This window comes from Pelodiscus sinensis, chromosome 22, assembly GCF_049634645.1.
Source record: "Pelodiscus sinensis isolate JC-2024 chromosome 22, ASM4963464v1, whole genome shotgun sequence".
Classification (NCBI taxonomy): domain Eukaryota; kingdom Metazoa; phylum Chordata; order Testudines; family Trionychidae; genus Pelodiscus; species Pelodiscus sinensis.
Genome location: NC_134732.1, coordinates 6,707,175 through 6,731,349, shown reverse-complemented (window position 1 = coordinate 6,731,349; position 24,175 = coordinate 6,707,175). Strand labels below are relative to the sequence as shown.

The window sequence follows — 24,175 nt, the reverse complement described above, 5'->3', positions numbered from 1 at the left end:
GCTTTCAGTTATTTGCTTTCGCGCGCTCATCTGCAGCCCTCCGAGGTGACCAGGCATTAGTTTGTTTCCTCAGACATTTCAGTCTTGTGTGCACAGAATGCCCTGCACATGTGTTTGCATATGAAATTAACATCAAACATTAGACCCACAATCTGAGGAACTGGCACTATAGGTAAATTCTGTGGTCAGTGACGTGGAGATAGATCTAGAGTTAACCCTCTGACTCCCATGGAAGAACTCCATGTTTATACCAGTGAAACAGAGAGCAAGATTTAACCCTCCCTCCTCTGCTAGAGGGAATCCTATTTCTGTTTGTTCATCACTGGGGACCCTGCTTAGACCCTTACTCAAATCCCAAATCAATAGAAGGACTCAGTAGACTTTGAACCAGGCTTTCCATGTAATGATGTCTGAGTGTGCAATTGTGCAATCATGCTGTTGCATTTAATCATGTAAAGCCCTGTGCAAATACTTCACAGTTAGATGAGTTTTCCCCTTCTAGGGACACTGTTCCGTCTGATTGACCCAGGTGCTACGTGTTTCTGTTCAGCAGACCATGTTTGAGGGTCGCTTGTCTTGAACGTCATTGCATTTCAGGGTGAACGTGTGGGTACGTGTGGGCTCCTAATTGCGAAGTCATCACGGTTGTCCCCATACGCTTGGCTTGCAAGAAACTAAGCAAACAGCTGCCACGTTACTGGATGCTCATTCTAAATATTAACAACAGTCTGTGTGCTGTATCAGCCCAGATCAAAAGGTTTCAAAGGCACAAACGCGTTTTGTAGGAAGAGCTAATAGATTCTGCAGACTGAAGTACATCATGTTTTTATCGTTCCTTTGACAGGCTTCTGATACCGAGATGTTCTCTTCTCCTTGGGTGCCTTCTCCCCCTCCCTTTCTCAAAAAAGAGGCTTGCCTGCTGCAAGCCAGAGACATTACTGCATGCAATAGACATGGGCCACCCAGCCTGGAAAGGCAGGTTGCTAGCTCAGTTTGGCAGGGCACCTGAGCACCACTCACTTTCTCTGTCTTGCTATTCTCTGAGTAGGGAGGAGATTGAAATTGACATGACACTTGTCACTTAATCCCCTGCTTCCCCCTCTTCCGGTGTGGGCAGGCCTAGGAGTATGGGGGTTTAGGTGCTAGAGCAGTGGTCTCCAACCTTTTCACACCCAAGATCACTTTTTAAATGTCAGAACAAGCCAAGATCTACCACCCCTTCCTTCCCCTAAGGCCCCACCCCTTCCTTGAAGCCCCACCCTTTCTATTTCCCTCCTCTCCATCACTTGCTATCCCCAGCTCTTGTACACTCTACACTGCCGCTTTTTCCCCCCGATTCCTCTGTAGGAAGAGGTTTTTCCAACATTTGACCTATCTAGACTGGACCATATGTCAGAAAAACCCTTCTTTTGGAAGCCCCCTTATTCCTCATGGGACGAGGAATACAGGGGTTACAGAAAGAGCATGTTTGCTCTTCCACTAAAAAGAGTGGAAGAACAAACACGTCCCTGGATGCAGAAGAGTTTTTCCGGGATATCTCTGGAATCCTGGAAAAACTCCTGCAGTCTAGCCATACCCTCACTGGATTGAGACAGGATGTGTAGTCTCTGGGGTGGGAATGAGAGATTTGGTTGTGGGAAGGAGTGAGAAGTGCAAGCTCTGGGAGGAAATTTGGATGCAGGAGGAGGTGGAGAAGGGGACATTGACTCAGTAAGGGTGCTCCAGGCTGGGGAGTGTTGGGATCAGATGGAGGGTTGGGGTACTAAGCAAGCCACAGGCTTGTGGATGTGAGGGTGCAGGAATTTAGGTTGGGGTATGTGAGGGGCTCAGGGCAGGGGGGGGGTCCAATGTATGATAGGCTCAGATCTAAGGTCGGTGTGTGTGTATGTGCAGGAGTGATATGATGCTGTGGCCAGATGGGGGCTTGGCTCCAATTGGGGGTTTGTTGGCCAGGCTTCATTTTTAAATAAAATACTATGTCAAACACAAAAAGTTTCTGCATTGTCTTTATTTATGAGAGGGCAGGGAACCTGTTTTGAGTCAGGGGTCACTGACCCCAGAAAAGTCAGTTGGGGGCCACACAAGTGAGATGCAAAAAAATAACTTCTCCAAAAAAATCCCCCAAGCCTTCCCAATGTGGCCCCAACTGTGCTGGTGGGAGCAGGGGACATGGTACTGGGGAAGGGTGCTAGTGGATAGTGGGGCAGGGTGCCAGGGAGGGCAGTAGACAGGGTGCTGGGGTGGGGGCAGGGTGCTAGTGGGGGCAGGAAGCAGGGTGCCAGTGGGGGACAGAGGACAGTGTGTTGCTGGGGGCAGGGGACAGGAAGTCCCTGCAACCGCCTCCTCCCGGGACTCCTCCCTCCTCCCCCCTCCCTCCTGCAGAGGAGGGAAGCCCCAGCGCGTACCTCCTCCAGGGAGAACTCCCCCCTCCCGCAGAGCAGGGAAGCTCCTGCGCGAGCCTCCTCCGGGGACGCCTCCCCCTTCCCCCACAGAGAGGAGGGAAGCCCCGGCGACTCCCCTCACCCTCTGCAAGTTCCTGGCACGCCATAGACCTGGGGGTGGGGAGCAGCCTGTGCAGTTCCGGAACCCTCGGAAGGGGCGCACACCTGCAGGACGTCTGTCCACCCCGCAGGAAGCCAGCACTATCTCCATTGTCACTGGAGGTAGGTAGTGGGGCTTCTTGGGAGTGGGGGAAAATGGGGGCCCCCGAACGCCTCACGATCGACTGATTGAGCTTTCACGATTGACCAGTTGATTGCGATCGACTGGTTGGTGACCACGGTGCTAGAGGCTGGGAATCTGGTCACCTTTTAAAGTGTGGCAGCTTCAGCTTCAGCTTCAGCTTCACTCATGTCAGTCAGGGGGAAAACAAACCAGCCCAGGTGAGGTGCACAGGGAGCTTCTGGGGATCCCTAATGGGAAGAGAGGAAAAGGGAAGCACAGCAGCATGTCAGATGGGTGATGGGTAGTGAAGGCCTTTGTGAAATGCATGAGTGCAGCCAGTCTGTGGTTAAGGTCTGCAGCTAATCAGCGGGGCAAGGGTTACAAAACATGGAACAACCCTCTCCCTTTCTCTCCCTCCCCCCCAAAATGCAGAAGGGTTCTGGGATATTTTCAGTTTTTACAGGGGTGCATGGATAACTCACCATTTAAAAACAATCCTTCAGCATGAAGCAGCCTGGGCCTCTCCTTCTCCTCTCCTGGTGAGTTCTGAGCACACCTGGTCTTTCCCTTCTCCCATAGCATAGTGAGTTTGCACATCTCATTCGCACTGTTAGTTTCGCTGCTGTGCAGCAGGGGGAATGTTTACTCTTGGCGCTTGGCTGCACAATCTCTTCCTTTGACACGCAGATGTATCTTGTTCCAGCCTTTAAGGTTGCCTGGCCTTCATCAACATTGCGGGACAATTGGGGTGAGGCCGGATTTCTCTGAACTGTGACCCGACTTCCAGAGCACATAGCTGGGAAATGGCCCGAAACTGTGCATCACTGGGAGTTAAGTGGAAGCTTTTCCTTGGGCAATCTGATTTCATTTTCAGCCTCCATTGGATTCAAAGGGGACAAGTGAGGAATCTAGGAGGATGATAATAGCAATAGTAGCAGTGGCATTGCTTTCCTATGCCATCAGGGCCTGGGGGGAATACAAGCCAATAATAAGATCTGGATTGAGATGGAATGCTGGGAATGGCAGAGACCATACTAGGAACATGCAGCCAAGAGTGCTACTGATGCATTCACAGTGGGCAGCAGCCTGGCTCACTCTGGATGGGCCTGAAGTTTGGACCAGCCAGACCCTCCGGGTCCTGGAGAGAGGGGGTGGACCAGCTGCATCTGCTTCCCTTTTGTCATTTACAGAGGGGGTGTGCTACTGTGAGAGCCTTCCCCCGCCCTCACTGGAATTTTGCCACTTTGAGCCCAGCACTGGCATCTTTATTCATGCAGGATTCCCCAGCACAGCTGACGTGGAGTGTTTGCTTAGGGACAGATTTGACAACTGGGTGGTTTTGGCCACATGTGTCCATGCAGCGATTATATAGCAGCAGTGTTCTGGGATGGAGGACGTCATGCAGCATCCTTCCCCAAATTGGGCAAGATTGACACCATGCAGTGGCAGACAGCATGAGGGGCATAGTTATAATCAGGCAAGGGAGGGTCATTTTGGAAACTACCATTGCAAAGCACTCCATAGAAAACGTCAAGAACAGATTAATCTCCAGCAGAATGCAGAGAGAGACTGCCAATGTTACCGATAATTGTCCATTTGGAGAGCTTTAACCATTAAAAATGAAACACAGTTTTTCCCGCAAGAGAGATGGGGCTGGTGTCAGCTCTAGAAATACACAGGTTTTAATCACTAATTTAAAATTTGTGGAGACTCTTCAGTGGCTACCGCTTTTGCTGGCATGTAAAATGTGAAAATTACTCCAGCTTCAAAGTCCAGATCTGCAGGAGAGTCCTGGGACTGGAATTTTCACTGAGTTTGGGCATGTTTGCATCTGAGCCTTGGCCCTTTATGGAAATAGGAGCAAACTAAAGTCAGTGATTTGGCTCTAGATTCCAAAGTCCTCCCTCTCAAATGTTGGGCCGGTTCCCTCTCCCCTCCTCCCCATGCATGTTCCCCTTGCAATCCCAGCACTGCTCACCCCGTTCAGATGGAGGATTCCATTTGGGCCCCTTTCTACTAGCAAATCCCCAGAGCTGACTGAGGCCTGAATGCTTCTTTCTCCCGCAGAGGGCAAGGGGATGCCCTCTCCCCTTTCCAGACCCATGCAAGGAAGCAGTGGAGCGAAGTGGGGAAACCTATGGATGGATTTTGCCTCCTACCCATCAGTTTTCTTTCCCGTGTCAGCGTATTTTGGATCACATGGGTGGAGTCCCTTGGCTGCTTTCTGTGATCAATCTGAGAAGCAAAATACACTTTTAACTTTTTTATGTAAAGTGATGGGAGAGGGCAGGTCAGGGGAGTGTGGATGAAGTTACCTTGGTGGGAGAAGCCCTTCCTGTTTATTTGGGATGAAAATAGTAGTTTTCTGTCAACATTTAAAAGGGTTTTTCCAAGTACCCATGTATTTGTACAGTACATAGCACATTGGTGTTCTGGTCTATGGTGGTTTTCTAGATGCTAGAGTAATAAAATCAATAATAACTATGGAATTGAACTAAGGATATGATCTCTTCTGTAATTTTTGCCTCTGCTTGTTTGTTTGATTGAACCATCCTGTAGAATTCCGTAGCAAGGTTAAAGGCAGAAGTATAAGGGCAGAAGCATTAAGAAGGAGATATACTATGACCAGCCACAGTCAGGCAAGAAATGCTAATTTTAGATAAAAGAAGTTTGGGTGGCCAGGATATAGCAATGGGCTAAAAGAGGGGAAAATACATATCTTAAGGGGAAGTCAACTAATATTACTTTTGATCTCTCTCTCTCTCTCTCTCTCTCAAAAAAAAAAAAAAAAAAAAGAGAGAGAGAGAGAAAGAGAGTTAAAAAAGCCAACCCATTCTGGCTGCCTTTTGGGTGCTTTGTTCTGTTCCCTTGTTAGATATCTCTATTCTGAGCTGTTTTATCCTATTGTGTTCTGGAAAATAATTTTTGAAATGTCAAAACTTCAAGCTTCTTTTGTCAAGGCTCAGACAGTCTTGTTGAACTTTGAAGGAGACCTTGGGATGAGACATATGAACTTTTGATTTTGCTTTAGCTGGCTTGACTTTGATCAGTATTTGAACCCAAACAAAATAATAGCCTGAATTCTTTGTGGGCCTTGTAGAACTGGGAATCAGCGATGTTTGAAGACAAAAGACGTATGTTGCTTCATGCTGAAATGCTCCATGCCAGCCATGTTCTTTCTTTGCCTCTGCCTCTGCCTCTCTCTCATGCCATTTGTCACAGCTGGTGGAGACAGGCCACATCAGTCACTACCTGATTTTTTGAGATTCTGTGTACATCGCCCCAGAACTGTTTCTTCATCGAGTGCTTGTTCATGTCCATTCCAAGTTAGGAGGTGCGTGCTCACCACATGCACTGGTGCTGGAAATTTTCTCCTTAGCAGTACCCGTAAAGGAGCAACTCTGGCACTCTACGGAGAGTGGCACCTGTATGGCATGGTATAAGGGGGGCCACCATCAGCCTCCCCCTCCCCCGCCAGTTCCATCTTGCCACCAGAAACAGTGCACGGAACATTCTCTTCCTTCAGCCGTTCTCCTTTCCAGCTGTTCGCTGTGAACTGTCAGTTGTAAATAGTTGTTTTTAGTCGAGTTCTCTTATTTAAGTTACTAGATGGTTAGAGTGACCCAATCCCTAGGGTTGAAGAACTGCAACCGGTGTTAAAAGCCTGTGCTGGTTAGTGATGCTTGAGATGAAATGCTGGCACAACTGTAGTGAATGGGGGTTCTGAAATTGACATCAGTGGAGCCCAAGGTTTTTAGAACATGCATAGCTCTCCACGTGTCACATGGCTAAAGCAAGATGCAGCGCCCCTTGGTTTGGTCCATGTGATCTGACCCCTTGTCAGTGAGCCCATTGCAACCTAATACATAGCCTATTAGTGGCATGTGGATGGTTACCGTGCCATCCACATTCGGCCTAGCCATCCCTCTGTAGATGGAGGGATGGCTTGACCAGAGCTGACTTATATTGCAACCCTGTGTGTCGAGTCACAGTACCACTTGTTCTGGGGGATTCAGACTAGACTGCGCCATATCTTCCTCTCTGTGGGCAGCCCTCAATACTGGATACTTTCAACTTTAACCAGGACAAGTAAATCTGAAAGTCAAAGCAGGACCCACAGATCTGAAAGCCAGGACTGTGGGGAGGCCTGACTGGTCCTTTAGTGTGCAGTGCTCTCTGCTCTCGTGACTTTTCCTAAATGCTGGGATTTCAGCCAGGGCTGGAGCCTGGTCTGGTGATGTCACGAGAAACTCCAACTCAAGGAGGCTTCTCCTTCCCCTAAATTGCGACACACATCCATGGGTAGGGCACTTAGCCACCTGCACTCTCTTGTGCAGCAGCCGGTCTGTGAGTGACCAATAAAGAAATGTACGAATGAGTGCATGGGCTTGTGAAAAGGTCGTGTGTTGGTTGAGAGAAAAGATCCTGCAGTTTACATGGACATTTGGCCTGATTTTGGCAAGTCCAAAGGGCTCTTGGAGTCTCCTATTAGTGGCATGTTGGCGTTTTGCTGTGTAGAGTGCCTGCCTGAACTTCTTTTCTCTCTTTTACTTGCCTCTCAGTAGCAAACACATGGTTTCCAGCTGGGCTTGTCAAAGGAGCCTGGAATTCTATGGGTATTGAGTATCTAGCTACACTTTCCACCTGCTCCCCATCCCCCAAGACATGTCTGCATGCTGCTGTTTGTTTTCAAACCTAGCTTTATGTCTTGTTTTTTGTGTTTTGCTTCTTGATTAGTTTGTTGCTCATAGTTCATGTCCTATTAATTGTGTTTCTATTAATTTGGGGTTGGCGACATTTTAAATCCCGTCTTTGATGAACGCCTTGATTTACTGTAGTGTGTGGGTCCACGTCATAGCTCAGTTCTGTGGGGCAGAGGGAACTGTCTCTTCAGATGAACTTATGAAATATGTCTGTGTAGTTCTCAAAGCCACCCTTCCCACTTGTTTAAACACAAGGAAAATGAGGAGCAAGATTTTTTTCAATATACAGTTGCATAGCAGTATAAATATATAACGTATATGTGTGACCACAGTTATGCATACGTGCGTGCGCACACTTGTCTGTAAATTGTATAAATGTCCAATAGGCAAATATAAGCATCTATTTGGCCTCTTGGCAGCCCCCACTGAAGTCAGCTGGAATTGCTGAGAACTTAGCACTTATTTCTCATCAGGTTTTCTCAGGCCGCTCATTTAAGCACCTGCATTGAGGCTCCAGCTTTATGAATCGTGGGTAGGCGAGGCAGGGAGAAAGTAGTCGAGAGGTTTCTTTCTCACTAGGACTTGATATCCTCATTTACATGGCAGTTAAGTTTTAATTTTCAGACAGATGCATATGTGCCGGTTCTTATCCTGATGGGGTTTGTTAATCACTTGGCTTCATTGGTGCTAATGGGAGATATGAGATGAAAACATCACACACTGTTTTTGGAAATTAAAGACTGAATCCTTTATTAAGTCTTGTGAGTCGTCCATGCAGCAAAGGGATAAAGGCTGGTGTTGGAAGGGCTGCTGTTCTGGGGTGTCACTTGGAGGATTCTGAAGCCTCAACCATTTAGTTCATTTTTACCCTCTGCTGTAAAGGTTATAGGGAGACGGGGGCATTCTAAAGGGAAGAAACAAATTAGTTGGAGCTCTCTCTTAGGGTGTGTCTAGACTACAGGGATTTTTCGAAAAAAGTGGCCTTTTTTCGAAAAATCTTTACCTGGGTCTAGACTGCTGCTGTGTTCTTTCGAAAGTAAATCGAAAGAATGCAGCAGTTTTTTCGTCCGCGGAAAACCTCGTTTTACGAGGAATAACGCCTTTTTTCAAAAGTGCTCTTTCGAAAAAAGGCGCTATGTAGTGCAAACTGTGCTTTTTCAAAAGAGAGCATCCAGACTGCCTGGGTGCTCTCTTTCGAAAAAGCAGCTTGCTTTTTCAGAAGTACTGGTTGTAGTCTAGACACTCTTTTTTGAAAGAGGCTTTTTCGAAAGATACTTTCAAAACAGCCTCTTTCGAAAGAGGCTTGCAGTCTAGACATAGCCTTAGAGTCCACAAAGTAAATCAGTTTCTTCCATTCTTCTCTGAGAGTGTCTTCTCTCACTGGCTTCTATGCTCTGCTTTTAGTGGCTTCTATCCCCATTACTTCACCAAATGCTACTTTTAATGGCCAGGGTTTCCTGGCTCACCTCTGATCTATGCAGCACTATTACAGACGCAGTCTTATAATCAATGTAATTGAAGATCAGAGTTAATGAGGACCTCTGTGTCTATGAAATCCCCATAGCGATGCTGGCTTCAGATGTTAGATAAGGGAATGATTGGGCTGAACTAAAAATCTATTTGTCTATTTGGCTAATTAGATGATGTGTATTCCCCAAAGGCAGGGAGGGGAGGGGGGGAAATACATTTCACAAATAAAAAACCCAGCAGATTTCTTAGGAAAAGAGTTTTGTCAGGAATGTACTTATCAGTCACTGACCCCTGGAGGGAGGGAGTTTCAGGAACTCATAGAGGGAAGTGAGAGAGACAAGATGGGTGAAGGAACATCTTGTATCGGACCAGCTTCTGTTGGTGAAAGAGATGAGTTTCTCCTGAAGGGGAGCTCTTTGGAATATGGGGCAGGTTCATTGGAGCAATCAGGTGGTGTGTTTTGCTGTTAGTCTCTGTCAACATCACCAGGACAGGAGATGGGGGAAGGTGTTCACCCCATTTTACAGAACAGGAGCTTCAGAACAAATTAAGCCAGGGGTACCCGGAGTGCAGCAGAGCCAGGTAGGAATCCAGGTTCTTTGAGTCCTAGCCTAGTGTCATATAAGCTGGGCCCATCTTCCTCTTCTGGACACATCCATACAGACGTGAGCTGGAATGGTTCACATTCCAAGGGGGCTCCCAGGGCTCTGCTGTGGCCGTCAGGCTCCTGCTGCTGCTTTGGGGCAGTGGAGCAGCCTGTTTCTAGCAGCTCTGGGAGCAGACTGAGCTGGGAGGGGCTGATGCAATGCAATGAAACCCTGACACTCCCCCTGGAGATAAAATGAATGCCCTGACATTGGGGCAGATCGTTCCCTCCAGCAAGCGGGATGGAAGGGAGCGGAACAGGGCTGGGAAGAGCAAAATAACCAATGAAAGAGCAGGGTAAGATCTACGTGTCGTGCTCATTCTATTCCTTAGCCCCCAGAAGATCCTCAGTGAATATTCCTGTATCAGCCTATGAGTGATGTGGGAAGCTGTGAGGATGAAGAAGACAGAGCAAGGGAGCACTGGTCCCTTCCTGGCAGGAATACCTCTGGCAAACCAGAGGAAGGTAGCTCTGGAGTGTCACAGAGCAGGCTGCTGGGCTCACTTGCCTCTGATGCACTCCCATGTGAGATTGGCAAGGGGTTTGCTTGCTCAAAGCACAGCTGGGCCAAGAGGGAACTGGAAAGAGGTGCTGCATGGTCATACGGTGATACTCTACCCATGCAGCATGCTAACTGGTAGGTGTCTTGTGTGAGGTGTCGTCCTGCTCTCTCTCCTCTGGCTGTCTCCAGCTATCTTGAGGTGCGTGGAGTCCTAATTACACCTGACTAACAGACTGCCCCTTTGCTGTTTTTCCCCTGACAGGAAGCAGTTTTGTTGTGAGTGAAGGAAGCTACCTGGACATCTCTGACTGGTTAAATCCAGCCAAGCTCTCCCTTTACTATCAGATTAACGCCACCTCTCCATGGGTGAGGGATCTCTGTGGGCAGAGGACCACTGATGCCTGTGAGCAGCTGTGTGATCCGGAGACTGGTAAGTGGCAAGAGATGCGGCGACACATTGGAGGTGTCTATGGAGCCAATCTGGAGCAGTCCCTGCCTGTCTAAACTTTTGCTTGGTATTAAGAGTGTCTGTGCTGGCGGAGATGCAGTGCTTCCATCTGCTGCCCTTCTAGCATTGGCCTGCAAGGTACTGGTTTTCTACGGTGCTGCAGCTCTCCTGCATGGGATTAGGAAGGGGCGGGGTTCTCTCTTTCCTAACCTTGAAATGATCCATCATTTTCTTATGATGTGCACTGTGGCGGTTCATTGAGCCTCTGTCTTTGACCAGCATCCCACTGTGCTAGGCAGTTCTGTGGCGTGGCACGGGGTGGCAAGGGAGTTAGTCTGCTCTTCAGTGGTCCGTCATCTGAATAGCTTTGCCCTACAGAGTATAGTCCCATCATGGGTGTCGGAGTGACAGTCCTGTTTGGAGGCGCGGTGGAAACCGCACACCTGTGCATTTGTGCTCTGGGTCCTAATGCCTCTACTGGCATCTGTGGGGAACTTGTCCCAGAGCCTGTCGCTAGCAAGGAGATGGAAGGAAACCAAGGCTGTGTCTAGACTGGCCAGTTTTTCCAGAAAATCAGCCGCTTTTCCAGAAAAACTTGCCAGCTGTCTACACTGGCCGCTTGAATTTCTGCAAAAGCACTGATGATCTCATGTAAGATCGTCAGTGCTTTTGTGGAAATACTATGCTGCTCCCGTTCGGGCAAAAGTCTTTTTCCGAAAAACTTTTGCGTAAAAGGGCCAGCGTAGACAGCAGAGAGTTGTTTTCCGCAAAAAAGCCCCGATTGCGAAAATGGCGATCGGGGCTTTTTTGCAGAAAAGCGCGTCTAGATTGGCCATGGACGCTTTTCTGTAAAAAGTGCTTTTGCGGAAAAGCGTCCTGCCAATTTAGACGCGTTTTTCCGAAAATGCTTTTAACGGAAAACTTTTCCGTTAAAAGCATTTCTGGAAAATCATGCCAGTCTAGACGTAACCCAAGTGTATAACCCGCCAACAAAGGAAAGGAAATGTGTGAGCAAATGAACTGACTCTGGCCGACTGGAAGCCACTGTCAGGGCACTTTCCATTGACAGCACTGATCCAGAGGAAGCAGGGCTTGGCATGTGCGGATGTCCTTGTGGCTGTGATTGGTTTTCTGATTAGGGCCCTTAGTGGCTCTGCAGGGTCCAGGGAGAGCTACCATTTCCCCAGCATCTCCCTGGAAAGCTTCCCTGGCTCATGGGAGGGAAGTGGCCTTGGCACTGATGAAACTCCCTGTGTGCATCTGAAACTACAAAGCAAGCAGATGACCTTGGCTCCCTGGAGAGTCGTAGCTTGCACGGGTTGATCCTTGGCGTATCAAAGGAGAAGCATTACACAGTCCCCCCCTTCCCACTCCTCCTTTGCAGTGGGTAGTTCAGCCAGGATTGGGCGGGGGGAGGGGGAGACACATCCCTGGCAGCAGGGGAGATTGTGTTTTCAGATTTCTGCTAGCTGGGTTTGAAGAGGAACCATTTGTGGCTGTGAAAGTTTTTCTGAAATGCCATCAGACCCGGGAATGTGCCCTTACTGCACAGCAGCCTGCACGGCAGAAAGGGGCTGCTTTCAACTCTTCCAGCGCTTAAGGCAGTGAAAGCTTTCTCCACATGCTCTTTGAGTTCCAGCTGAGACTGCCCCCCTCTCGGAGAAACCCTTCAGAGCAGTTGTTTCTGGCTGACAGTAAGGCTGGTGCAATATCTGCCCTTTCTTCCTTTCGACCTCAGCGGGGGGCACATGCACCTGTTGGAAAGTGATTGCACCAGGATAGTGCCGCATGAGGGCTGAATTTTAGTTGGGGCCACCAGACCTTGTGTTAGCTGCCCATTCCTGAATGAAGGGCACGTTTCAGCATTAGCTGCCCATTCCTGAATGAAGGGCACGTTTCAGCTCCAGCTGGTGTGGTTGTTGTGGCTCTGGAGATACAAACATCTGGGCTCTGGGAGATGTTTTGCCCTGGTGCAGATAGTGGGGGAGAGGAGTCCCAGAAGCAAGAGAGGACTTGCAATTATAAAACATCATTTAAGGCTGGATTGTGTTCTCAAGAGCTGGTCAAACAACTGCCCAGGAGTGGATAGGTGGAGGAGAGAGCTGTGTTTTGTTCGCTTCAAAGTGTTTCTCTTTCTCAGGGCTTGTCTGCAGAGGGAAGCTAACGAGTGTAGTGATAGCAGGATAATGCTTCCATTATAGCTATAGTCAGTTTCCCTGTGTAGACAAACCCTCAGTATCCCCTAGACTCCCTGGGAAGGGGGAAGAACCATTCCAGCAAGGAGGGTTGCTGTGCACATAGAAGCTTTTCCTCTAAATAACTCAAAGCCCTTTGTAAACCATCGAGAGAGATCAGTCCAGCTGCCAGAAAGCGCAATCACCTCTGGGGCACGAGGCAGCTCCTTGTAACTACCCTGCAATTCAGGGACGAAAGTAAAGAATTCTTCAGCCAGCTGAAATGGCAGGGAGAACGCATGGCGGCAGGACGAGCCTCGCAGCTCCGTTCACCAGCCCCATGGCACTGAAGGGGCTGGTTTAATTCTTGCACGCTCCCTGCGGTGAAGGGAGGACGGCTGCTTGCCACAGCGGCAAAGCTGCTGCATCCCATGTTTCTCTCGCTTGTGAGAGCAGCTGCTGCTTCTTGCCAGTTCCCTCTGTGCTTTAGTGGGGGACAGCAGAGCCCAGAGGGAATGGAGCCGGGCTGGCTCCGGAGGTGCGCTGCTGAGCTGACCCCACAGGGGCTCTGTGCCTTGGAGGTACAGGCAGTCCCCGGGTTACGTACAAGATAGGGACTGTAGGTTTGTTCTTAAGTTGAATTTGTACGCAAGTCGGAACTGGCTCCAGATTCAGCCGCTGCTGCTGAAACTGACCAGGGGCTGACTACAGGAAGCTGGAGGCAGAATTGCTCTGCCCCCAGCTTCCTGGAATCAGCCACTGATCAGTTTCAACAGCGGCTGAATCTCGAGCCTGGGACAGAACAGCTGGGCTGCCAGGTAGATCCCTGCAGGACCAACCCGGCAGCACCCCAGCTGCTCTACCCCAGGATCCACAACAAAAGCCTGGTCTGCTGGGGGGGGGGGGCGCACTAGCTGCACCCCCCCCCCCAGCAGACCAGGGACACGGGGAGCAAAGTTGCAGCGGCGGCGGGGTGCCGCACCTCTGAGGCTTTGCTCTGGCAAAGCCTCAGAGGGGCGGGACCCCGCCGCCGCTGCGGCTTTGCTCCCGGTGCCTCTGGTCTGCTGGGGACCGTCTCCAGCAGACCAGGGACACCGGGAGCAAAGCCACAGTGGCGGCGGAGTCCCGCGCCTCTGAGGCTTTGCCAGAGCAAAGCCTCAGAGGCGCGGGACCTCTCTGCCTCCCCGGCTTTGCTCCAGGTGTCCCTGGTCTGCTGGAGACGGTCCCCAGCAGACCAGGGGCACCCGGAGCAGCTTTTCTCGCCCCGGAGGTCAAGGTGGTGGGACCGCTGCGCTCTGGGTGGTCCCGCTGCCTGCGAGCTCCGGAGCGAGAAAGCCCCGTTCGTAAGTGTGGATCCAACGTAAGTCGGATCCGCGTAACTCGGGGACTGCCTGTACTGTTTTCCACCTTCGTTGCCTTCCTCACAGTGTGATCCAAGTGTCTGCCCTCCTGGATCTTGCTGTATCATTGATCTGGTGGAGAAATGAATCAGTTAAAGGTCGCTGGCAGGAACCTGCTGGCCATGAGCTGCAGACAGCATGCGCCCAGCCCTGCCCTGTCATGTCACGTCAAACCGCAGGGAGTGTGTGAAGGCGTGGGAGCAGCTAGACCAGGGGGAGTGGGAATGTAGATCCGGCACGCAAGGTGTCAGCCCTGGGACCCGCCATGAAGATGAATTCTATTCTGAAGCCTCTCCTGCTGTTCTTGGCTCAGCCCGCTCTGCCGGAGCATTGCAGCACATATGTTCTCTCTCCGGGGTCTCGCTACGTCACTGGGGTCTGGGGAGGTGAGCCAGCAAGCAGCAGTGAGCTGAACCTGGATATTCTTATCCGCAAGTGCCTCTCTCCTGTTTTCCCAGTAAGGAGAGATCAAGGGCAGAACTTGCAAAGCAGACCCCAGCTTGCCTCCAAGCCAGCGGATAAACAGGGAGCTTGGCCCAGTCTCAGCCAGCTCTGAACGCTCCCCCTCTGAGAACCAGGAGTGTGGAGTGGGCCCTCGCAACTGAGACCGCCAGAATCACTAGGCCGGGGCGGGGAACCTCTTCAGGGTCCGGGGCCGCTCACCTGCAGTAAAATCAGTTGGGGGCCACCCACAAGTAAGACGCAAAAACCAAAAAACCCCCAAACCCTCTTACTGACATGGCCCCTGACTGAGAAGGAGAAGGGCACGTTCCCCTCCCGCACCAAAGCCTAGGAGGACCCGGCCTAGTACCAGTTATGTGCTCCAGCTCCACGGGGGGATGGGGGGAGGCTGGAGTGCCAGCACTGGGGGAGAGCACTGAGCCCTTGGGAGATGACTCCAGGCAAGCTGGGGGCTGCATCTGGCCCCCAGGCCTTACGTTCCCCACCCCTGCTCTAGGCACTGGTGATGGTTGGGCCAGCAAGTTTACGACACGGCTACTTGGCAATAAAGTTCTATGCTAGGGAAGTGCTCCAGGAGGGCTGGGTGGGAGAAGAACGTGTTTATGGGTCAACCTCCCCCCACAAGTGACATTTTCATCTTGAGGGAGAAAGTCCTGAGGTCCTGCTGTGTCCTATAAATTGTGTCTCATTTCATCCCTTCCGGGTGAAGGGCTTTATACACTGGTTAGAGCCCAAGTGGTCGGTTGCTAGCAGCCTTCCCTGCTCATGGCTCTCCAGACTGCATAGGGGATTGGTGGGGGGAGGGACCCAATGACAAATGGTGGCTGAGGTCTAAAACCAGGAGGGAGAATGAACCACAGCAGGAGGGTGACAACCCCTTGTGTCGTGTTTGTGCTCATTTCAAAGTGCTTCACAGGCATTAGCTACGCCTCTTTCCTGAAACGGAGTTTGGCCTTGTTATCCCTGATTTACAGGTGGGTAAACTGAGGCAGTAAGTGGTGCTAGAGGGAATCAGTGACAAAGCTGAGGCTGGAATCCAGGACTCCTGCTGTAGCCATCCCATGAAGCCTGAGTCTAGGATACACGGGTAGAGCCCAGTAGTCAGTCCATGGTCCCTGGGGGTTTCACAGCCATAGGTAGGGTTAGGACTTGGGCCCTTCTGCTCCAGAAGCTCATGCCTCTTCCACACAAGGTAACGGGGATCTCCTTTGGCTGTAGCAGTGGGAGGGACCTGTGACACACACATGAACAGATGTGTGAGTCCATGGTCCAAAGGGCAGCAAAGCACCTACACACCAACCAGTGCACTTTGAGTTCTTTGGGGTGGCAACTGCCTTTCCCATGTTCCGACAGCCCCTGACATGAAGGGTCCTTTGGGCCATGACTGCAGAATCATAGACCCATAGAGCTGGAAGAGACCTCAGAAGGTCATCAAGTCCAGCCCCCTGCTCTAGGCAGGACCAATTCCAATTAAATCAACCCAGCCAGGGCTTTGTCAAGCCGAGACTTAAACATCTCGGCTATGTCTAGACTGCAGGCCTCTTTCGAAAGATCGCGTCTAGACTGCAGGCGGATCTTTCGAAAGAGAAATCTGCTTTTTCGAAAGAGAGCACCCAGCGAGTGTCTGGATGCTCTCTTTCGAAGACGGCCTCTTTACATTGAAGAACGCCTTCTTTCGAAAGAGGAACTTTCGAAAGAAGGCGTTCTTCCTCGTGAAATGAGGTTTACCGCCATCGAAAGAAAAGCCGCGTTCTTTCAAAATAATTTCGAAAGAACGCGGCTTGAGTCTGGACGCAGGGGAAGTTTTTTTGGGAAAAGGCTACTTTTCCCGAAAAAACCCCTGAGTCTGGACACGGCCCTCTAGGGATGGAGACTCCACTACTTCCCTAGGGAACCCATTCCAGTGCTTCACCACCCTCCTAGGGAAATAGTTTTTCCTAATATCCAACCTGGACCTCTCCCACCGCAACTTGAAACCATTGCTCCTTGTTCTGCATCCGTCACTACTGTGACCAGCCTTTCTCCAGCCTGTTTGGAACCTCCCTTCAGGAAGTTGAAGGTTGCTCTCAAATCCCCCCTCACTCTTCTCTTCTGCAGATTAAATAGACCCAACTCCCTCAGCCTCTCCTCGTAGGTCATGTGCTCCAGCCCCCTAATCATTTTGGTAGCCCTCCACTGGAGCCTTTCCAATGTGTCCACATCCTTCCTGTAATCGGGAACCCAGAACTGGACACAATACTCCAGATGTGGCCTCACCAGAGCTGAATAAAGAGGAATAATCACATCTCTGGATCTGCTGGCAATGCTCCTCTTAATGCAACCTAATATGCTATTAGCCTTCTTGGCTACAAGGGCACACTGTTGACTCATATCCAGCTTCTCATCCACTGTAACCCCCAGGTCCTTTTCTGCTGACCTGCTGCTTAGCCATTCGGTCCCCAGCCTGTAGCAGTGCTTAGGATTCTTCAGTCCCAAGTGCAGGACTCTACACTTGTGCTTGTTGAACCTCAGAACAAATGATTCAAATCAGTCTTCTGCTCCCAAGCACGAGGGTGCCCTAGGTTTTATAGGAGATGTGATTCCTATGATCCAGCTGACTTTGGGAGGCGGTGGGAGGGGTTTGCCTTCTCTTTCTCTGGGCAAATGCCATGTGGCACAGCTGCAGCAGGACTCAGACTGTTTCTCAAAGGGATCCCTGGGCGCTGTGTAGCTCTGAAGTGCTGGCTGGCCTTGGGGCTGCCTGTAACACTCCAATAGGGCTTAACCAAAAAAAAATCAGGCCCCTTTGTCGGGAGGCCAGTGCTGTCCGTTCGTCCTGCTGTGAGATTTACACGAGTGAGAGCAGCTCTCTATTGGCAAGGCTGGCTACAGACATTCTCAGCAAGGGACCAATCACACCGTGCTTCGGACAGAACTGCCGCCCATTGCAAACTAAGGATCGGGAGGGGTTTGTGCTGAGATTTGGCGCTTACTCTGCCATCTCTCTCTCTCTCAAAGCTTTGTGTGCACATAACAAAGCTGCTGCTTGTACCACACAATATGCTGCCTCCTCATAACACCAGCGAGGGGCTGTCTTTCACTAGCTTCCCTTGTTTGCGCTGGTTACACATACAAGGGTGTCTTTTCTCCCTTCTCTGTGGCATACTCCAATACTGATCTGTGTGCACAGTGGCCTGCTTTGTGTGCACACAACTAATTCACTCCCGCACGTTGCAGGCAAAGCTTAGGAGGCTGCTGGAAAACTGGTCCTGTTGGACCAAATGCTGAAATGTTTTAATTGCGTGTGCTGGTAGACTTACCAGTGCAATGGTATGCACGAGATGGAAAGCAACCTGGGCTATCAGGGGCACATGGGATTTTGCCCTCACAAATCAGACATCTAAATTGTATCATCTCTAGAGCTGATGGTATCAACACAGCTGTGAGCAGATTTGATTGAAGATTAAAAAAACAAAACAGGCGGTGTTGAGGCCCCTTTTAATAATTGGCAGTGAAATTGGTTTCCAATGTCATCCAAACAGTTTGCTTTGCCATGGCCATATGTTATTTCCAGCCCAGTGGGGGCTTGCCTGCAGGAAGCTCAGAAAAGACATTTTTAAATATATCCTATTAAACAAGCAAGCACCCTTAGGCTGTGTCTAGACTGGCCAGTTTTTCCGGAAAATCAGCCGCTTTTCCGGAAAAACTTGCCAGCTGTCTACACTGGCTGCTTGAATTTCCGCAAAAGCACTGACTTCCTACTGCAAGAAATCAGTGTTTCTTGCGGAAATACTATTCTGCTCCCGTTCAGGCAAAAGTCCCTTTTGCACAAAGCTTTTACACAAAAGGGCCAGTGTAGACAGCTCTGATTTGTTTTCCGCAAAAAAGCCCCGATTGCGAAAATGGCGATCGGGGCTTTTTTGCAGAAAAGCGCATATAGATTGGCATGGACACTTTTCCAAAAAAAGTGCTTTTGCAGAAAAGCGTCCATGCCAATCTAGACGCTCTGTTCCGAAAATACTTTTAACGGAAAACTTTTATACGGCTTCCTTCTTGTGCAAAAGCATATGCAAATGAGGCACAGATTAGCATATTGCTGTGCTTCATTTGCATAACTAATTAGGGGCCGTTTTTGCGCAAGAGGCTTTTGCGCAAAAAGGAGCTGTGTAGATGGCTCCTTTTTGTGCAAAACCCTCTTGTTGCACAAGAGCCGTTCTTCCTTATTTTTATGAGGCCCCTAATTAATTATGCAAATGAAGTGCGGTAATAGGCTAATCCATTTGCATAGGCTTTTACGCAAGGAGGAAGCAGTATAGACGTATTTGTTGTACGTACTAAAACTGCCCTTTGATCCCACACAATGCAATTTAATATAATGCAGTTTTTCTGAAGTATCTAAGGGTATGTCTACACTAGCCACCCTAGCTCGATTGAGGGTGGCTAATGTAGTCATTCAAACTTGCAAATGATGCCCGGGATTAAAATATCCCTGGCTTTATTTGCATGTTCCTGGGTGCCTCCATTTTTAAATGCCCGGTAGTTCAGTCTCCCTGCCCATGGCTACATGCAGCACAGGCTAGGTAGTTTGAACTATAGCTCCTAATTCGGACTACCGTTACTTCTCCTGCAATGAGGAGTAACAGTAGTCTGAATTAGGAACATTTTAATCCTGGGCTTCATGCAAGTTTGAATGACTACATTAGCCACCTTAGTTCGAACTAGGGTGGCTAGTGTAGACATACCCTAACAATGCTTGTTTTTTCTCATATACATTAACTATTTTCATTGTTATAACGAGCCAGCCTCTTTGTTCACTTAGACGTATATGTGATGAGTCTATTCTCACTAAGATCTGTGTATTTATAATGTGTTCAGTAGCATCCATGTAATATCTGATTTCTTTTCATCCATCCATCAGCACAGCTTGATTTATTTGCACCTTGGCACATGCAGCAATTAATTTCCATGCTAATTTAGCTTCAGGCTTAAGTGATATAATAAAAATGCATGAAACACAAAGGGGCAGAGTTAAGGTTATCTGGGCTGCCTTTGCTTTCTCATTTTCTGCCATATGCAGGTTTGATCATGGAATTGTTAATATTCTCAGAATCATAGAATCATAGACTACTAGAACTGGAAGGGACCTCGAGAAATCATCAAGTTCAGTACCCTGCCCTCATGGCAGGACCAAGTACCATCCAGATCATCCCTGATGGATGTCTATCCAACCTGCTCTTAAATAGCTCCAGTGATGGAGATTCCACAGCCTCCCTAGTCAATTTATTCCAGTTTTTAACTACCATTACAGTCAGGAAGTTTTTCCTAATGTCCAGCCTAAACCTCTCTTACTGCAATTTAAGCCCATTGCTTCTTGGCCTATCATCAGACGCCAAGGAGAATAATTTTTCTCCCTCCTCCTTTTAACACCCTTTTGGATGCTTGAAAACCACTATCATGTCCTCCCTCAGTCTTCTCTTTTCTAAACTAAACAAGCCCAATTCTTTCAGTCTCCCTCATAGCTTATGTTTTCTAGGCCTTTAATCATTTTTGTTGCTCATCTCTGGACTTCTCCAATTTCTCCACATCTTTATTGAAATGCGGTGCCCAGAACTGGACACAATACTCCAACTGAGGCCTAATCAGCGCAGAGCAGAGCGGAAGAATGACTTCTCGTGTCTTGCTCACAATACTCCTGTTAATGCATCTCAGAATCATGTTGGCTTTCTTTGCAACAGTGCACACTAGATCCCTTTCCTTGTACTCCTTCCTAGACAATCACTTCCCGTTCTGTATGTGTGAAACTGATTGTTCCTTCCTAAGTGGAGCACTTTCATTTGTCCTTATTAAACTTCATCCTGTTTACCTCAGACCATTTCTCTCGTTTGTCCAGATCATTTTGAATGATGACTCTATCCTCCAAAGCGCTTGCAACCCCTCCCAGCTTGATACCAACTGCAAACTTAATAAGTGTCCTTTCTATGCCCATATCTAAATCATTTCCATAAGGGGGGGAGGATCAGAGCCCCAGGCTTCCATAGTCAAGTAGGCCCAGTTCCTCTGTGTCAGCACCATGCACACAGCCAGCCGAGGGGACGGGGCACCAGTCCTGTGTGCACCCAAGATCCCCTTCACGTGCCATAACAAAGAGCCTTCTCCGAGAGCGACTGGCGCCGCGGCGCTCCATTCAATGCGAGCACAGAAAGTGGCTGCCGCACTCAATCCAGATCCTGTCGCTGTTGTTAAAGGCAGCTCACCCAGAAAAGAAGGGCACTGTGCCCGTGCTTGTGCAGGCAATGGAGCGAACACTGGGGGCAGTCAGCCGTGCTCTCTCTGTAAAATGGGGGCACTGAAAGGGTCCTTCTGTGCGTTAAATACTGCTTGACCTTGGGCCACCAATTACAAATGGGGCTTTCTCTCTCAGGGACACCCCCTTCCCCCTCTTCAGGAGAGACAGGCAGCCAGGGAGAGCAAGAGGCAGTGTAGGAGGCGGTTGTGTTGAAGATGTCTGTGGATGACACACAGACATGGTGCTGTCTCCTCTTGGCCCTGCATGTGATGGGGGAAACACAGCTGGGCTGGCTGGCATAGGGTGGGGATGGAGAGCTGCAGGGACGTGGCTGATGTTATTTCCAGGCCTGCTTTCCCGCTGGCTCATTGGCTGTGCAAAATGCTTGGCCAAGGCTGATGCTTTGTCCATCTGCACATGTTGAAGCCTTTTCTTTTTGGATATCCACCCCTCCCCCCCATGCCCAACCTGGTGCTGACCCACAGAGCCAAGGACAGGAGTAAAGTGTTGCCTCAAGCATCCAAGGTCATTGGCTGGAAAAGACACCCCTGAAGAGAGAGGGAGTGGGTGTGAATGCAAATGTGGGCTATCAAGCCAGGCAGAGAGAGGGAGGCATAGAAGGGGAAATTGGGACAAGATCCTGGGAAGGAGCCACGGGCCAGCAAGCGAGGTGGCGCACCTCAGGTGAAGTGCTGCGGCACCACACTGTACAAAAGCTGCAAGTAGACTGGAGAAACCCCAGGGGAAAGCAACAACAGCGACAGGATCTGGATTGAGTGCGGAAGAGCTGGGCCATGAGGAAAGGTTGGACGAGCTCAGTGTGCTTAGTCTGGAGAGCAGATGCTGGGTTGGGGGGCTGATAAGTCTTCAGTTAGGCAAAAGGTGGTTGTAGTGAGATCAACGATCAGTCACTCTCCTTGGCCACCAAAGGTAGGATGAGAAGCTCTGGGCTTAGTCTGTAGCAAGGGGAGTTCAGGGGAAATGTTCTCACTGTACGGGCAGTTGAACACTGGTTCAGGCCATATAGCAATGTTTCTCAAACTAGGGGCCGCGGCGGGAAAAAAATACCGGGCCTCAGTGTGGCTGCCGGTAGGGGAGCAGAGTGGGGTGGACTGGGAGGAGGTGGCAGCGAGGGGAAGGGAGAACTGGCTGCCGGGAATAAGGGTTGGGGCCAGCAGGGCTGTCCCGCGAAGATCAGGGCAGGCGGGTTGGTGGAAGCAGGGTTAGGGGTAGCAGGACTGTCCCATAGAGATCCAGGTGGGTGGGCAGCAGGCGGTGGAAGCAGGGTTGGAGGCAATGGGGCTGTCCCGCAGAGATGGGGGGGAACGGGTGAGCGGGCGGCAGAAGCAGGGTTGGAGGCAGCTGCGCTGTCCCATGGAGATCCGGGTGGGTGGGCGGCAGAAGCAGGGTTGGAGGCAACGGGGCTGTCCCGCACAGATGGGGGGAGGGGACCAGCAGAGTGGAAGCAGGGTTGGGGGCAGCGGGACTGTCCTGCGGAGATGGAGAGGCTGGTGGGGGGCGGAAGCAAGGTTGGGGGTAGCGGGGCTGTCCCGCGGGGATGGGGGGGTGGCAGGCGGGCAGGTGGCAGAAGCAGGGTTGGAGGCAGTGGGGCTGTCCAACAGAAATCGGGGAGGGCAGGTGGAGGAACCAGGGCTGGACGGGGGGCGGGAGGGCTGGCCAGGGGAGAACAGGAGGAAGAGGACGGGAGAACCAGCTGCGGGAAGCAGGGCTGGACGGGGGCTGCTGGGCTGGCTGCGGGAGGTCGTTGAGGGAGCAGGGCTGACGAGGGACATTGGTGGGAGGCGGGGGAACTTCTCGTGTAAGAAGGTTTTTATGGCATGGCCACACAACAGATGGCACAGCAGTGTGGCTGTAGCACCATAGGGTAGCTGCTTCCTGCAGTGATGAAAGGAGGTTTTCCACCTGTGGCGATAATCCCCCCACCTCTCTGCTCTGTGCTAGCAGGGCAGCGGAAGAATTCTTCCCTCGCCCCCGCTGCATCTACATCTCCTCGACGTGCAGACCAGAGTGGCATTGCTTTGCCCCCTCAATTGGAAACGATGAGCAAAGAGAGAAAAAATGATCGGGAAAGAAAATAGATTTTTGGAGCCTTCTGTTTGTGGTTGGGGATTAAAAGACTCATCACAGCAAGTCAGCTGCTCTCCCTAATCAGGGCTAACTGGATTACTCTTCTGCAGGTGGCGGGGGGGGGGGGGGGGGAGAGTCTGGACAGATCTCTGCTCCGCAGCCCCTCCTGACAATGCTACTTTGGGAAAGCAGACAAAATTTTAGAGGGAAGAGTCGCTGGATTTAGGGGTTGGGATAAAATAATTTGCCACTTTACATCTATAAAAGAGACACCCCCTCACGCACATCCCAGATCTCTTAGGGTATGTCTAGACTACATGGCTCCGTCGACGTGAAACGAGGTTTACAGGACCGGTCGAGAAAGGCTTCCTCAGCCGACAGATCCATGTCTAGACTGTCACGCTGTGCCGGATCAGCTGATCGTCAGTACAGCACGGCGGCCATGTTTACTTTAATGAAGCGGGGATTATTTAATCTCCGTCGACGGAGCCATGTAGTCTAGACGTACCCTTAGAGCTAGAGGCTGGGATTTGGGATATTATTATTTCCATGTGTGTAGAACTTTTGATACAACATGTGGGGTCACCATCCTTTGCCCCGAGTGTGTTTTGTAACCGATGTGTTTCCTGGTAGAGCAGTGTTTCCCGAAGTGGGCTACGGGGTGCTGCTTTGTTTATTGAAAGTCTCTGTAGCCACGGAGCCTCACGGCTGCCATTGGCTCTGGTTTGCCATTTCCAGCCAAGAGGAGCTGCATGAGGCAGCGATCTGGGCCACGCTGCTTCCCGTGGCTCCCCGTGGCTCCCTGTGGCTGGAAACAGCGACCTGGAGCCTTTGGGAGTTGTGAGGCTCCGTGGCTACGGTGCCTTTAGATAAACAAAGTGAAGCGGCCCATTAGCAGCTTTCCCAAAGCAGGCCCATGAGAGCAGAGTTGCAGCAAGCAGGTTGGTTTGTGTTGCAGGCCGTGGACCAGCGGATGAACCACCAGGCAGGTGGCCTCAGAGAGCACTGGGGAAGAGCTTTCAGAAGTAGGGAGGCTCAGGGAAGGGGCAGGCTTGATGCTGGAATTTGGGTTGCCAGCTTTATTTGTAAGAAATAAAGCCAAAGCCCTGAGAACGAGGGTATGTCTACACTACAAAGTTAGTTTGAACTAGCGGACGTTAGTTCGAACTAACTTTCATAGGCGCTACACTAGCGCTCCGCTAGTTCGAATTTGAATCGAACTAGCGGAGCGCTTTGTTCGAACTAGGTAAACCTCATTTTACGAGGATTAAGCCTAGTTCCAACTAGCTAGTTCGAATTAAGGGGTGTGTAGCCCCTTAATTCGAACTAGTGGGAGGCTAGCCCTCCCCAGGT

General features: G+C 50.4%; 1 protein-coding gene across 6 annotated transcripts in view; it reads left to right on the top strand.

Moving 5' to 3' along the window:
* Positions 1-24,175, top strand: part of ASTN2 (astrotactin 2) — a 730,659-nt gene that overhangs the window by 294,457 nt on the left and 412,027 nt on the right. For all 6 annotated transcript variants that reach the window (XM_075905850.1, XM_075905849.1, XM_075905851.1 and 3 more), the window contains one exon: positions 10,248-10,415. In XM_075905850.1, the coding sequence (XP_075761965.1) occupies positions 10,248-10,415 (168 nt within the window). The remainder of the gene's footprint in view (positions 1-10,247; positions 10,416-24,175) is intronic.